At 40.8% G+C, this 16,049-nt stretch overlaps 1 protein-coding gene across 3 annotated transcripts in view; it reads right to left on the reverse strand.

Annotated features, from left to right (window-relative positions):
- GNAS (GNAS complex locus) overlaps window positions 1-16,049 on the reverse strand; it is a 126,702-nt gene that overhangs the window by 62,645 nt on the left and 48,008 nt on the right. For all 3 annotated transcript variants that reach the window (XM_065754445.1, XM_065754446.1, XM_065754447.1), the window contains exon 2: window positions 14,681-14,753. In XM_065754445.1, coding sequence (XP_065610517.1) covers window positions 14,681-14,753 — 73 coding nt within the window. The remainder of the gene's footprint in view (window positions 1-14,680; window positions 14,754-16,049) is intronic.

Consider the following 16,049-nt stretch of genomic DNA (forward strand, 5'->3'; position numbering starts at 1 on the left):
AAACTGGCAGACAGATTATAGTGCCGTTTTATTACCACCTCCAACACGTTTACTGATGTGCTTATTACTTTTTTATAGCATACTGCTCTTGAGCAACCAGTTTATAATATTTACACTTTAAAAACTAGGTATACAGACAATACATACATATATAAAAGGGTAACTGAGTTTACATGGCAATACTGGTGCAGCAGCTCACATCACCTACAGTAATCACACACACCTTGCAGGGACAAACTTATTTACAAGCCTAGAGGCAGAAGACAGCTGCCAAAATTCACGCTTTCCAAAAACCAAAAAACCCCACAAACCAGGGCTGATCTTTTTCTCTCATAGGATTTAGACAAAAATACCACCACCACAAACAGTTTATGTACACACACTGCACACACAGAACTCTCCTTTTCTAAGTTACCTCTATTATTTGCAGTGCAACAAGAGAGATTTCAGCCCAACACCAATAAACCTTATGTGTAACACATGGTAAAAATTATATACACTGGGATGGCTTTTTTTCATTATGCTTTAAACGTTCCCCCAGTGTCATTCTTTTGCACATCTTCATTAACTGAATTTGCCCTTTAACCTACGATTATCCAGTACTGCTTTAAGTCCACACACAAAAAGCAACAAGTAACCTAACCCCAGCTGACCCCAATTCACTGCCACCGCAGCCTGTGCTCAACGGACTGCCCACCTCACACAGGGCAAACCAATGCCTCTCAGACACGCACCCATTTGGCTCTGTGATGCAGACAACACACAGATTTTAATTCAAAATGCACACGTTCTCTTCGTAACAGTTTGAAGTATCGCAGTGCCTCTGAAGCATCCCACTCTGCTGCAGAAGCAGGACAGCAGGAAGCTGCCTTGCAACGGTAAGCTGTGAATGTGCACACGGAGCGCCCATTTGTTGCGTTTATCTGTGTCACGCAGAGAAAATTCTTCCTATACTGCACTGCTTCTTCTTGTGCACTCTGTCCTTAACAATGGCAAAATGGAAGGCACTGGACAGAAACACCTAAGTGGACGTTCAGACTGTAAACACTGACTTAGTACGAAATACCTCATCGTGTTCTAAGCATGTCTGACCCGTGTTGCCAAACGCTGACTGTAGTTCAGAACGCATCCTTGTTGGTGTATAAATAAAACTAGGGGCTTGTTATGCCACTGATTCATTTGTAGCACATCCTTTTTTACTGCTCTTACCCAGAAGTGGAACAAGTTTGTTTCTAAGATGAGCACCTTCAGGAAATAGACGAGTGGGAACTCGTGTAACTGAGAGCAGCAGCCCTCCAGCCAAAGCTTAGGGGACAGCCCCACGTGCTGTACTGTGTGCTAATGGTAGGAGACTCATCAATTCCAGGCTGTGACCGAGGACAACTGAGTTAGACCACAGTGTTAGAATCTGCTTTAAAGTGTTAGAATTATTGCTTTTTAGGAGTTGGTTACAGAACTGAAAATGGCCCTTCCATACAGGCAGTTATAGGCAACAGTACTCTAAACTGAAGGAACGCAAATTAAGGCAATCTTAAAGCAGGCACTTTCTAACTTTCTCTGCATTCTCAATAATGCTGTTATGGACCATCTAAGTGTAAAATATATCGTTTTCTTTGTGGATTGAAATGAAGCTATCATGCAAACTTAAAAATTATTTTTACATGTCAGATTTCATATTCATTTTTATGTCCTCTGCTGCAGCAGTTTGTCTGCTGCTCAGATCACATTTCACACAAGAGACAGAATATAAAAATAAGCTCTATTTATTGCTTTACAAGCACTGCAACATTATCTAGTAGCAAAGGACCTACAAACGATCTATCATACTTCTAGTTTGGAAGGCCTTCTAGGTGATAAATACTCTAATGAAATTCAATGCACTGTAGGTGCACCAATGTGAAATGAATGGATAGAGATATCCATTGCATATAGACAGCAAACACAAGAACAAAAATCTTTCAAACCCTTTAAGTTACTTTGCAGTCCAGCTAGTGATACGTGAAGCCAACACAGGCCAGAAAAAATAAATACATACACCAAACCAACTCCTGCCCTCCTGGGACTAAACCTTACCCTCTGCTCCATGAAGCATGAACATAATTGTGCTTCATTCACTGAAAGGAAAAAAATATATTCTTTATTTAATAATCTTACGATTGCTTTGAAAACAAAAGGCACCACCTGAGCACTGAATGCTATTAGCTTTTTCAGAACAGCAGCTCCTAGTGCAATCCTCATTTCCCTCTCTCATAACTGTTTTCATTCAGAAGGCATCTTATTTTCAGCAACAACTACTCAGTTTTTATTTTATTTTTTTAAATGCTGCTGGATGTGCAGAACTACTGTTGAGGTTGCTTGGCAACAAGTGAGATGCATCAGAAAGACAGATAAGGCCCACAATGAATGGAACAGAACTATATTTGGTTTCATTCAGAGACACTAACACACTCAAACTATAACCATTTGAATTTTTCACAACGAGGTGAAATTTTGCTATTTCTTTCAGCACAGACACAGAGTGGCACTGAATCCATCAAGCCAGCTTCCCAGACTGCCTATACAGCAGAGATCTGAGCAAGGGCTTTAACCTGGGTTAGTGGTTTGGGAACACAAGGAACCTTGATGTTTTAGCCCAGAGAGGATAGCTGGATGCTTTCAGCTGCCTTTCAGTGTATTACAGGCCACTGTGCTTCCCCACATCCTCCACATACATGAAGGTCACTATTTCTTATATGATACCCATAAAGACTGAGCAAGAAACTAGATGACATTGAGCACCGTGCAATAGCAAAAGAACTGATCAGAAAAAGTATGCCCCAACAATTCAAGGTGGTCAGAAAAGCCTTGTATAGCACAAGACGGAAATATCCAACAATTCCTAGTGAAAGAGGTTCTTTCTTATCTCAAATTCTCAATTAATTTTATCTGGATCACGTGAATAAGAATCAACCAGTCTGGCACAAAAGACAGTCAGGTCCTGTCCAACTTCGATGCTTCAGGAGGAACCCAAAGCAGTAACAACATACAAGTAGCTAATTATCGTGATGGGGAAGTACAAAAATCAAGAAACAAAGCTCTGTCAGTCCCCACCTCTCTGGCACCTGCAGGCAACCACAGCACTCTCAAGGTTCTGAGGCTTCCAAATCCAAAACAGAATTCCATCTACAGCAGTGATGCCCAGGATCATAAACCAAACATGAGTCCCCCACTGCTGCAAAGGAAGGAGATGATCTGTGGTGTGTGAAGTGAGTTTTGCATCTGCCAGTGCAGCACGACCATCAGGAGCAGGTACACTTATGTCAGGAAAGCTGCATCTCCAGAAGCTGCACTGAAAGCCACTTTAAAAATAAACTTGTCCTTATCTCTGAGAGCTCAAATGAGGTTTCACCATCTCAACAAGTTATCTCAGTTAAAGTATCTCTGCTGCTAAGGAACTAAAGCTCACTCATGCCTTCGCATTTTTGGTATCCTTCTCACACAGCAGCACCTCGGTGTGTTAATGAAATCCCACTCAGGCATCCTACTTATGGGCCTCATGCAACTCCTGGGGCTTTTCCTTTAAATCTTTCCCAACAGTTCCACATTCTTCATGACGTGAAGACACTAGAACAGGATAGACTATTTTAATAACTCCCTTATCAGTGCTGAAGTCCACTTTATTACTTACACTTCACTTTCTCTCTTTTATACATCCAAGCTACATTCGTCTTTTTGCCACAATAAAGAAAGCACACTGCCATAATTAACTAATTGACTTTCAAGTCCTTTTCCAATTTTACAGATACAATCTACATTCTGACTCCCTTGAGACTGTCTTGCATTCAGCTGTATTAAAACAAATTTATGAAGTACAACTTTTAAACACGTTATTCAGATCTCCCTATAAAGAGTAACCTGACCTCCCCAGCATTAAGCACTCAGCCAGGGTGCAAAGAGGGCTCTGGGACTGAAGCAGACCAGCAGTCTGAAGAATGACTTTATATACTTAGCCAGTAGTTCCCTGGGAGCTTTCCAAGAAGTGGTCCCCACTCATTGCCTTTATTATCCACTGTACTGAGATCTATCCATAACTTTTACAATGCCATAACACACATGCTGTTAACTGCACGCAACAGTTTGAAAAACCAAAATGCAATGTGAATGCATCATATTGAAGAAGAAAAGCATTGATATCAAAACAGCCAATTTTATCAATCAGATCTATAATCTTCCCAAGGAGGTACAAGTGGACTCAAGACGTCCCACTAGATATGAAGCTGTGCTGACCAATAACATTCTTCCTACACGGCCCTGTTGTGAGACACCATCAGAACTAAAAAAGAAAAGAGAAACCTGGCAATCAGGGCAACATCTCACTTCTTGCTTCAAACAGCTCCTCTTTTTAACAGCTGCTCCTAATACCCATCTTTGTCACAGACTCTAAGCTCCCCTCTTCTGTTTGCAGAGTTGTATAGGATGGATGCACTCTCCTCTTTTTAGTAAGGAATAGAAAGCTTACATAATACTGCTGCTTTCTCTAAATAACAATGTATTATTTTGCTTTCTATATTCAGTAATAAATCTGTGCCCAAATAAGATTAGTAGAATATAAAAAAGTATATGATTTTTTTCATGAGAGGTCCCAAGATTGTGCAAAAGAATCAGAAATGCTTTACCAAACTCAGGGTTGTTTTTTTTTTTTACTTTCTTCTAGTGCTTTACTTTCCAAGAGTGGCAAAAAGACACTGAGGTCACAGAACACTATGAAGTTCTGCAGTGATAAACATAAGGAAAGTAAACATACTATTGCATAAGATACAATTACATAAAATGAAGACTGTCCAATTAGGTGAAGGCAGAACACAGAGGCAACACAGGGCACCCTGGATTCCCAAGGGTTCACTGAAGCTATAGCCCAGTGACACAGCTCACCCTCATGTTCAATTAAAAAAATAAACCAAAAGACGAAATAGTCACATTTGAAACTTTGATTGATGTGTAAAACTGTGTAACCTAGTTATAAATCTTACTGTTATCTGCAAAGGTTTGGTATTAGCAGACTGCATTCCTTTAAGTAACTATATTTATCATTTTTACAAGCCAAAAATGAAAAGTTGCATCTTATTTTGCAGGCACATATTGCAGCAGGCTTCAAAACCACTACAGAAAACCCAGTAACTTCCTACTCCATAGAAATTTAACAACTAAAAAATCCCATACAGCAAATCATCCAGAAAGTTGCATAATGTGCTTTCATAAAATACACTGAAAATATCAAAAAACATTTTTTATTCAGAAATGGGCTTTGCACTGCACACAGTTCTTTGGTTTTGTTTCCTCCATGAAAATCTCTGGGCTGTGCTTTGCAGACTCATTTCAGACAACCAAAATCAATCATGAAGTAAAACACACTTAAAATTTTTTCAACAAATGGTTGTGTCCTTGTGATAATGAGCTTTCATTGATTATAAAAACCCAAAAAGACTAACTGTAAGTTTTCATCTTTATCTTAAATGGTCTCAAACCATAAAAGCAACACAAAATACCTTAGCCATATCACTCCCTTCTGCAACTGAATTAAAATTCATGAAATTAATTGGTTAAATATTTCTCATTCATGACACTGAAAATCAAATTAAGCTAGCAGATTTAAGTTATTTAAGTTATCAAGGTTAAAAACAGACACCACACAGCTTGCTGAACCCGCTGCACCTCAGTGTCCTTTCACACATTGTTAACTAATAAAAAAACAATTTAAAAAAATGAAGGAAGACAGGAGCAAGTCATCTCTTATTTACTGCAAACTTCGGGAAGAAACCCACTTCACCAAGCCTGGCTTCCCACTGGCATTCTGTAATGCACACAAATATTTACACTGTATGAATGTATAAGAATAGCAGAAATGAAATGACATAACTTTGATGAAACAAAGCCCTGCGTGAGCACAGCCATGCAGACAAGGCTGGGGTATTAGGAAGGTGAACAGAAATCCCCCAGCTAGCAGTTAAGTTGCCATTGGAGGCTGAACACCTGCTGGGACCACGCTGAGCCCTGCAAGGAAACCTCTGCACCTCTGCTGCTCCAGAAGCTCAGGCCCTGGGGAGGCAGAACGGTGCAGCTGGGAGAGATGATTATTTTCTGAGGCCTTAACTAAAAAGGCAAGCGAACACAATGCTTATCTAACAGCCCTTTGGGGAGTGTAGGAGCTAACAGAAATGCTCACAAGGTTTCTCCTACCTTCACAGTAACAAACATCTTAAAACACATCATCTCATCACGACACATCACTGATGCATTTGTCCAAAAGTTTGGTCCCATAGCTGTCACAAGCATGCCTTGATGTATTGCTGTTTCTATGTAAGCAAGCTCAGCTGCAAACAACTGATTCTAATTAATTGTATGTTCATATCACAGTTGTGGAAATAATGTTTAAAAACAGGTGTGGTACTATACCCTAAATGCTCCTATGTGTACAATGAATTCAAGATTCAATTGTCAAAGTAAGATAGAGGGCATATTATTCTCGATATGTAAGGATTAAAGTTACATAAAAAAATCCCTCCTCAGTGGAAGTGCTCAGTGTCATGTATCTCAGCTCTTCATCAGAGGCAGGACACAGGCAACTCTAATACACAAATGCATGATGCATCTAAAAATAAAGGTACAGATAAATTTGCCTGTTGGATTATACTTGAAAGCATCAGTCATGTCTGCCTTATTCTAGGAGACACTCTGAAAGGATGCTTACAAAACTGGAAGAGGAGAAGTGTTTTTCATTATTAAAAATAATAGTAATAAAAAAGTCCTCTAGGAGAAAAGAAATGACACAGCACATCTCTGCTGTGCTGAGCCCATCCCACTGAGTCACTGCGATGCGGGAAGCCGAGCAGCCCAAGAAGCAGGAACGAGAAGGAACACTCTGCTCTGGATTGCTAGAAGGAGCTGAGCATTAATTAATAATCAATGACAACGTGGGGCAAAAATGTTAGCATTTAACATAATGAAATCAGGAAAAAAAGACTCCAATAAAAGAGAGATGTCTGGCAACTGATAAAATAAAGCTATGTAGTGAATAAAGGGAATCTCGAGCGATCCCGGTAACGTGAAGGCATAGTTTTAATACAAAAAGGTAAACTTCCATGAAAGACCATGAAAAGTACAGTTCATTTATAAAGAAATGCAAACAGTCATCTGGATAATTCAGTAAAACCATTTTACTGGGAAAATCAGAGTACTGCCCATCCAAACTGCACAGAACTGAAGAAACCCAGCGAGATACCAGGACAGAAAATTGATCACACTGCTCCTGTACAGCGTCCAGAGAAAGGTAATGACTGCACCATCTGTTTGAGAAGAGCTGGGGGAAAACCTCATGCACTGAATTTATTTTTCCCCGGAAAGAACACTGGAGCATAGGATACAGATGTGCCTTCAGCAGATTCTGAACAGAGCTCGTTGCCTTTTGGAGGGTACAGGAATTTTTTTGGTGGGTATTTAGTACAGTTTGCCATTTATCAAGTAGCAAGTTAAATAGAATGAAAATGTTACAGCGATTTATATTGGTGGATATTTGCCCTCAATCAGAAAACAGAAAAATACACCACTTCTGCTTCGACCCACGAGCAGAGAGAGTATAAACATTTTGAAAATTCAGGGCAAGTGGAGGAAGAGCTCTTTTTAGCTCTTCTCTCTCAGACCCTCTCTGATACAGTTGTCCAACTTAAACCAGACTTTATGCTGTTGCAGAGAATAATTTCCCGTAGAGAAAAATCAAAGTCTGAGTGGAGTAGAGTCCAAATTTAGAGCTCCAATGAGGAAGGGCAGGAAGAGTGCATGCAGACCACAGCACATGTTGACTTCTGTTCAGATAGCAGGGAAGTAGGAGAAGAAAAAAAAGGAAGATAAAGGACAGGATGACCCAAGAGTATTTAAGGACCAGTGCTGCAGGGAACGTCAGGGACAGATGAGAACAAGGATTGAATCAGTTGAAGGGAGCACGACATAGTCTGAAAGCTCCAGGTACTATGGGGACTGCAGGCTGGGACTACTGCAGAAAAGATGCAGGAGACACAGAACAAGTTACAGAAATGAGACTTAGCTCAGCATCCAGAGAACAGTTTATTTTCTGTTTGAGAAGGCAGAAGAAAAATTGCAAGTTTTGTAGAGAGAGGTCGTTCTATTCTTTAAACCAAAACTACTGGGCAAAATCCACAGCAACCATCACAAGGCAGAATCCACCCGGCTCTGTTCACAATGTTTTCCACACAGTTAAATCCTAAGGTCTCACCTGCACATTACATAACCTGTGTGTATTCCCCTCTCTGGTCACTGCCCTCCAAGCTCTCGAGAACCACTCTCAGAAGCCTCCTCACAGTGCTCATAACTGCCTCTGCACATTTCAAAAACTTTTGTCAAATGTAAACCTCAAAACAAATACAACCACTGCTGTATTTTTGGCTGGTTCCTTTACATGCCAGGCCATGTCCACAACACGTGTCGATTCACTGTTAAGGGAGAGTTTAATACTGATCTGGATTTATTTAAAATCAGAAAACTGAACTACTTCAGTGAAAGCACAAGCATCAGGCTGCAACGGCAGCACAGCATCTCTGGGTAGAGAGGTATTGGTGGCAGCTAAACTACTACTGCTTTGCTGTGCTATAAGCAACAGCTTTTTCCCCCATGTAATAATTCAAAACACCACCAAAAAAGCTGATGTTCAGTTCTCACTTTTCTTCCCTCACCTAAATACGAGAGTTTCTTGAAAAAGCACAAAGACACAAAACAGTCACCTGAAAATAAAGCATTATGTAAAAATGAAAGTCTGTGCATTTTCATGTCTGCACTTATGGTCAGCCCGAGCCTACCACGAGCATCTAAAAGCAGATGGAACAAACCTGGTTTTTTAAACTTTCAGACTCCTTCACGCATTGCTCTCCTGTAATACTTTCAGGAAACAACACAGCATCGTTCTGTCACTTGCACATGGAAATATTTTAATGGCTAGATTTCAGGATGCTGGCACCGGGCTTGTCCCACTGCATATCAGGAACATTCAGCACTGCAGGACATCAGTGCACTGCCCTCAAGGTGCACTGCTGCCATTACTAACCATGAGAGCTTTCTGAACCCCTCTGCAGGATTTAAACATGCACCTAGGCAGAGATCTAATGTTAAGGATCTGCCTATGCCCTCAGAAGAGAGCTCCTTCAATCCAGGAGAAAGGACCATGGCAAAAGCAAGAAACTCAAAAACTGGAAACCCCTCATTGTTCCTTTATAGCATAACAAATTATTAATACTGCTTCACTAAGTTCAAGCTGATTTTTTCACAGAATGACATCTTTTTTCCCCAAATAAAGATAACTTCAATCACATCAACACAGTCCTGAAGTTTCCAGCAACTAAGGATTCTTTTGTTTTCCCTTCAGTTGTTTAACATCACCAGATATGACTTCCAATTCCCTTTAAATTGATGGAAGTCAGTTTTCTTTCATTTACGTAAATATCTGATGTAACTATTACACACCACGTGCCATATTCAGATCTTCATTACAGCACTTAGTCAGTTTGGTACAGTCTTTGTGACAAAACTCCATGACACAGCTGTCAGCCCTCAGGACAGGACCTAAACCAGACTGAAATACACACCTTTCCCCCCTCCCCACCCACACTCTGACTTCACGTTCTGTGGCACAGATCTCTGAACACCAGTAACTGCTTGCTCAGCCGGACCAGAAGTGCTCCCAGTCCGAATGAGCCCAGTGACAGCACATCCCTGTCCTGGAACAGACGCTGACTGCATCCTCCAGATGCCTCCTGACACACACTGCAAGGCAGACCCACACTCAGAGCCTCCCTCCAGTTTTTCAGGGTTACCCAAACACCAGGGAAACATGGTTTTGATGCCAAGAAGGTACAATATGATAGTCAGTTGCTTTTTAGTTTTTTAGTTTTCTTTTTTTTTTTTAATCGTGGTATTGGTACACAAATCTAAATGAACTGTGAAAACAGAGCAATAATATTTGTGTATACAGACTAACATTAGCCACTAGGAGGGAACTCATCACTTGAAAATGCCTAGTTATAAATATCATACTCTTTCCTGTCAATCGTAATATTAACTTCCCTTCTTCAAAATCACACACAAAGAGATGAACCTTAGAAAACAAAGCATGGTATCAGACAGAGGAGAGCAAACTTGGTGAGATAGGAATCAGTCACAAAAGACTGGCAAAGCCCAGTCTTCCCAGTCAACGCAATGCACTGGTTAATGTGAAATGACAGCGGTACTGCAGTTCCTTTTTAATGGATCTGATCTATAAAGAAAATATTTGAAAGCATCAATGACTACTGTTCCTTCCTCACAAAACTATTGAGTGCGGGTGAGGAAAGAGGAAGAAAGAGTTCCAAAGCTTTAAGGGTTGACTTGGCTTACTTAATTTCACTACTAAGAGAAAGTACATTTTCAAAGTACATGAGAAAAGCAAATACAGTCGTCATCCAAGTCTTGAAAATAAAAGCTATTCAGTTCTGCTCCTGCCATTACCATCAGTGGATTTCATAAATACATAGACTCGTATTCAATGCTTAAAAATATCAGTTTATGAAATAAGGTCATCATTATACAACACTGTTTGGGAAACTAAGGCTGAGAACAGTTACTTGAAGTTCCCTATAACCTCAAGACTTCCTGAATCTTAAAATACTATTCAAACTTACTAATCACAAAAGCACATTCCCCTTATTTGCCAATCTCTGTAGTGGGTTTCGTAAGCTACATTTCAACAATTTATTCCTATCTGAGTATTTCGGCCTGGCCCAGTTTTTCCCATGACACTTGAGAACTGCCTATTACCCTATGCCAATTTCCCACTTTCTAAAATCATGCATGACAATGACACTGTCTTTAGAGTCTGTCAGCCAAACCCACAGTGATCACAAAGGGGAGAGATGACTGGAAAGAAGTCAGTGAAAGGCCATCACTGTAGAAGCAAAGTACCCTGACTTCAAGATAACATAAAAGAATTGGTTCCTTTCTCCTCTTCAACCCGAACTAGGAACTGACACTAATTCCTCCAGCCAACTCCTGACTCCTCCTACTCAGCCCCTTCCATGATTAATCCTTTCTGGTTCACGTGAATTGGGAGTATGAACTTCTCCACAGTCAAAAAGAGAAGATTTTAGCTCCACCTTATCAGGATGTTAACAAAACATGCTATATGACAACCAACTTACTCCTCTGGACTAACCTCGTGAAAAGACAGCTGAAGTGTTGAGGAGGGAGGGAAGGAGAGGAAGCGAAGTCACAGCTTTCCTGCTACTACGAGACAAATTTAAACCTTTCTACATCACAAGGGGCCCTATTGTTGGCAATAACCCAAAGAAGAGAAAACTTGGTTGAGACCATTTCTTCATCACACGTAAAAGGCAGCTCTTCCACGTTAAACGTTAGGCACGCTGGAAGAATGCACAGGAAGGCACACTCCTGTTATTAATGAAACTGCTGTAGGAATGCAGTCAACGCAAGACAACTGGAGCCACTCTGCAGGAGCTGGAGGAGGCAAAGCCCTTCCAAACCCCCTCCAGAGTGCGGGCAGGGACCGGGCCTTGCTGCTCCAGTGCTCCACTCCGCCCAGGAGCGCCGCAGCGCTGCTTCGTGCCACCTTCACAACAGGGACAAGAGAAGTATTTCTGTCTCTAACTCAATTACAGATTATAAAAGATTACTGATATTTTTTTTAAAACAGCCTTTACTGTAGTTAACTTAGCTAAAACTTTAACCACCTTCAAATTCACCCTAGCACTGTTAACTATTAAGCACTTTAATTACACAGAACGCTTGATTCCATACAGCTCCTCAGATAACTAATTAGCTAAAGCGATCAAGGATTGGAATCCCAAAGGAAATTCTTCTGGTTTCATAGAGCTACACAGGTTTCAACTCGCTAATGCTACACCTCGACAGGAGCCCAATTTACACAAAGGTGTAGGACAACTGTCCCTTCATCTGTTTACAAGCAGAATCTCGAAAACAAAAGTCCCCACATACTGTAAAGGAAGCCAGTGCCTTCAGCACTGCATATCCTGTGTAGTCACCAGACACTAAGAGTTTCTGAGCAACACTGAAGAAAAACTTTTGATTCCCTTTTTTTAAATAGCACATTACACATCGCAACAGGTATCCTCTTTCTGCTTCAAAGGTCAATTATCACAGGGCAACCGAAGCAAAGGCCAACAAGTTTTAGACAGGACTTCATATGAGACTTCTTTCAAGCCACATGAATAAGCTGCACCAAAAGGAATAATTCAAAACTACACATCTGTGTACACAGACTCTAACGCTGAACACTATCTTCATCTCCAGCTTACAAGTCTTCACGACCTCTCTGCCTTTATGCATCACATTGAGCATGATGCTGTAAGCAAACATCTATATTCTAGAACCACTGATAAGAACATGAAAAGAAGTAATGCTTTCCTGTTCCTATCCTTCCAAAAAAAAAAATCCAAGCTCTCTTTCACTCTTAGCTACATTCCACATAATTTTTCACGGGAATGAAGCTGATAGGGGAAAAAAAAAATAAAAAAAAAGCATAGCACAGAGAGCAGTTGGGTACTTTGAAGAAAACTGCAAATTATTTAAGGACTACTGTGTGTATCTTGCAAGAACGTCAGAACACTGAACAAGAGACTTCTATCTAAAGAGTAAGTTACAATGCTCTGTTTGTTTTTGGTAACGAATATCTAAACCTAGAAGCATGACAAACTGTTTCTTCTATCTTTTATACAGACTACTTTCTGATTTGATTTTAGGTATCTGGATGTTCCAGCATTCACCACCCACCGAAAGACGAGCACAAAGTGCTGCAAGGCAATACAACCCAGGGTGGACCTCCAGTGGCAGCGGAGCTGCATGCAGCTCCCGGGCAGCCCAAGCATGGCTCCCACACTGGGGTATGCTACGTGATTGGCAGCAGGGCTGCGCTGGCATAGGGGCTGCAAGGTAATCCCAGTCCTTTGCTAGGAGAAGACAGAAGCCAGCAGAAGCTGCTGCGGCCAAATTTGCCACGTTGCCCTGGAATCCAGCTGCATGTTCAGCTTAGCCCAAGCCTACAACACAGAAGTGAGATACTTAGGAAAGCAATGCTGCTGCCAATCTCAGTGCCTCAGTCCCTCCCCAACTCTGCAGGCTTTGTGTAACGGGTCCCTGAGATCCCAGTCTCGCACAGATTTTGGTAGGCAGCTCACAGGGTTGGGACAGTTATCCTCCAATGCAATATATCAATTAGAAACAGCAACATCTCTTTAACGGCATTAGTAGATGTAGAACTTTGCTGGTTAAATGGATTGATAATTTTAAAGATAACAAGAATGCTCAACTTCCACTTTTAATGATGAATGTTTTACTTAGCAGCAGATTTTGAGAGCTGCTACATCGAAGTCAACTCATGCACATCTTCTAAGTCACGCAAGTCTTTTAAGAGGTCTCTACTAAAAAGAGCAGTCAAAAGATGAAGATCACTCAGCAGAAACCAGATGTTGGACCAGGCACTTATTGTCTTGGATTAAGAAGGTACTCCCTACAAAGAGGAGCTAAAACCACACAGCAGAGAACATAGGTTATTATGAATCAGCCCGAAGTTTCTTTCAAAAGACTGCGTACCTTATCCTAAACCAGCATTTAGGGATTAGGAGAAAGTACTGTCAAGGCTCCTTACTAAACGTTGAGCTCAGACATTCTTACTAAAGAATTAATACTGCAAGCCTAGTGAAAGCCTAATCTTGCCAAAACAATAGGACACTGAATAAATTAAACTGACGATAAGGTAGGAAGCACTAATACAGAAATACTGTTTGAAAACAAATGACAAAAACAGTAATATCATCTAAAAATTTTACATAAACGGATTAAGGTCTGAAATTCCAACACCTTAATTCAATCAGAATTGATTTAGCAGGTTTTGGTACGTACACACACAGATGCTTGCAACATCAACTAACATCCAGATCTCTTCCAACTCCCTACTAAGGTCAGGTAAAAAGTCTGAGAAAGATTTTATGTTTTCTAACAAAGAATAGATTTCCATTTTTCATATTTTAAAATACCATTCCCCTCCTCATAATGCTCGAATAACTGAAGAGATTGTAAGCATAAAATCTTTCAGAAACATAAATCACAAACATCTGAGCAAGCAAAAGCAACAGAAGAGAAGAAAATCTGACCTGCTGTCCTAGAAATACATATCACAGTCTTATTTCGTGAAGACAGAGAAACTGAGAAACCCTGCTTGCTCTAAATAAAGAAAATTGCATTCGTTTTGTACACTAACAGAAGGTGTATTTACAGCAGTACAAATCAATGTGTTGTACCAGAGGTAAATTAGTGTCAGCCATGTTGTAAAAGAAACTGTAGTTAGAAAAATAAAAAATCAAAAAACAAAACACAAAACTTGAGCCTTAATCCAATCTGCTACACTGAACCTGGACACAAACTGTCATACACCATTAGCTCTTACTTATTACTGCTGCCTGACTTTTTCAAGTTAATGTCTATCAATTTCATCTGAAAATACATACCCAGATTCTAGAGAACATGAAAGAGCAGAAAAAAGAAAATATACCAATATATAAAACAAAACCATTCACTGTGTAACACATACATAAGGTACAGAGAAGAGAAAAAAAACGAAAGTACTTACTCAGCATTAAATCCATTCACATGCAAAATCCTCATCTGTTTGACTATTGTGCTTTTACCAGATTCACCAGCACCTAGAAAATGAAAGTAAATCAAATTCAGAAGGAAACATGAGTGATAAGGGACATCATTTCTTCTTCACGGTAAAATCAAGAAAGTTGGTTTTCTCAGCGCAAGAGTGAAAAGCGAAAGAAAAAGAAGTAATTGCCACTGGAAACTTCAGTTGTAGCTAAAAATAAACGCTCAGCTCAAGTCATGTGTCAGATCCGAATCTTGGATCATTTCACTGTCCATTTTTCCAGTGTCAATGTTAAAAGCAGACTGCGAGGTCTGGAAGGAAAAAGGACAACTTCAACATTTTGTAGAGGACAAGCCAGAGAGGAACATCAAAATCTGCTTGTCTCATCAACACTACCCGATGAAGAGAAGGAGTGAGTGCAGTCCAGCTTCAAGTGTTTTTGTTAGACCCTCGAAATATCTTGTTTGACTGCAGTTATCACTACCCAATCAAAAGACTGCAACTTAAATCACAAGAAATAAGATAGACGGATATTCACATCTGAAAAAGAAAGGCATCCCCTTAAGCCTCCACCCACAAAGCTACAGAAGACTCCTTTCCCTAATCTGTGCCTTGGCAGCAGCCTCCCACCCCCTCTACGTGCTCCAAACCGATCCCACACCCAATGAGACACTAAGGCTGCTTTCTGTGGCTGCGTGCTCCAAACAGGCCCCCACCGCTCTCCTCCCAATTCCCTCATATACCTGAAGTGCAAACAAATAAATAAACAAATTCTCCACTTCCTCTTATTTCCATAAGTAGTCGTATTCTATTTCTGCTGTGCTGCACGGATGCCAGTGCACGAGGCAGCCCATCTGCCCATAGCACCCATTTTCCCATGCACACGGAGAAGACTCAAACAGCAGCATTTAACTGAGCTGCTCCGTACTGCCAGATCAGCTTTCTATATAAAGCAAGCATGTTTTTGTAACAGTAGTATCACAACCTGGTAAAATTTAGCAAGATTCTCTTCTGCATCTCCTGCCGCTTGTTTATGCCTCTCCTCACCCTGTGTCTCAGCACCAGGAATGCGTGAGGCAGAACGGGCACCGAGGCACAGCCTGTGCTCCAGGATGCCAGGCCTCTGTAGCACACGCTGACAGCACAAGCCTCCATTTTGAGCCTCATGTTCAAAACTGTATTTTAGCAGCCACACTTCAAAGTTCATTTTCTGACAGATGCACTTCTCTCCACTTTCTCCTTTCCTTCCCTTCCCCCTCACGAATTCCTAACAGCCCTGCTCTTCTCTCCATAAAACCAGTCTGCACGTTTTGCCACAATACCAGAGCCCCGCTCCTGCTCCGTTGCCTTG

Source organism: Cyrtonyx montezumae, unplaced genomic scaffold (assembly GCF_038088225.1).
Source record: "Cyrtonyx montezumae isolate F1298 unplaced genomic scaffold, pur_monq_1.0 scaffold_9, whole genome shotgun sequence".
Taxonomy (NCBI): Eukaryota; Metazoa; Chordata; class Aves; order Galliformes; family Odontophoridae; genus Cyrtonyx; species Cyrtonyx montezumae.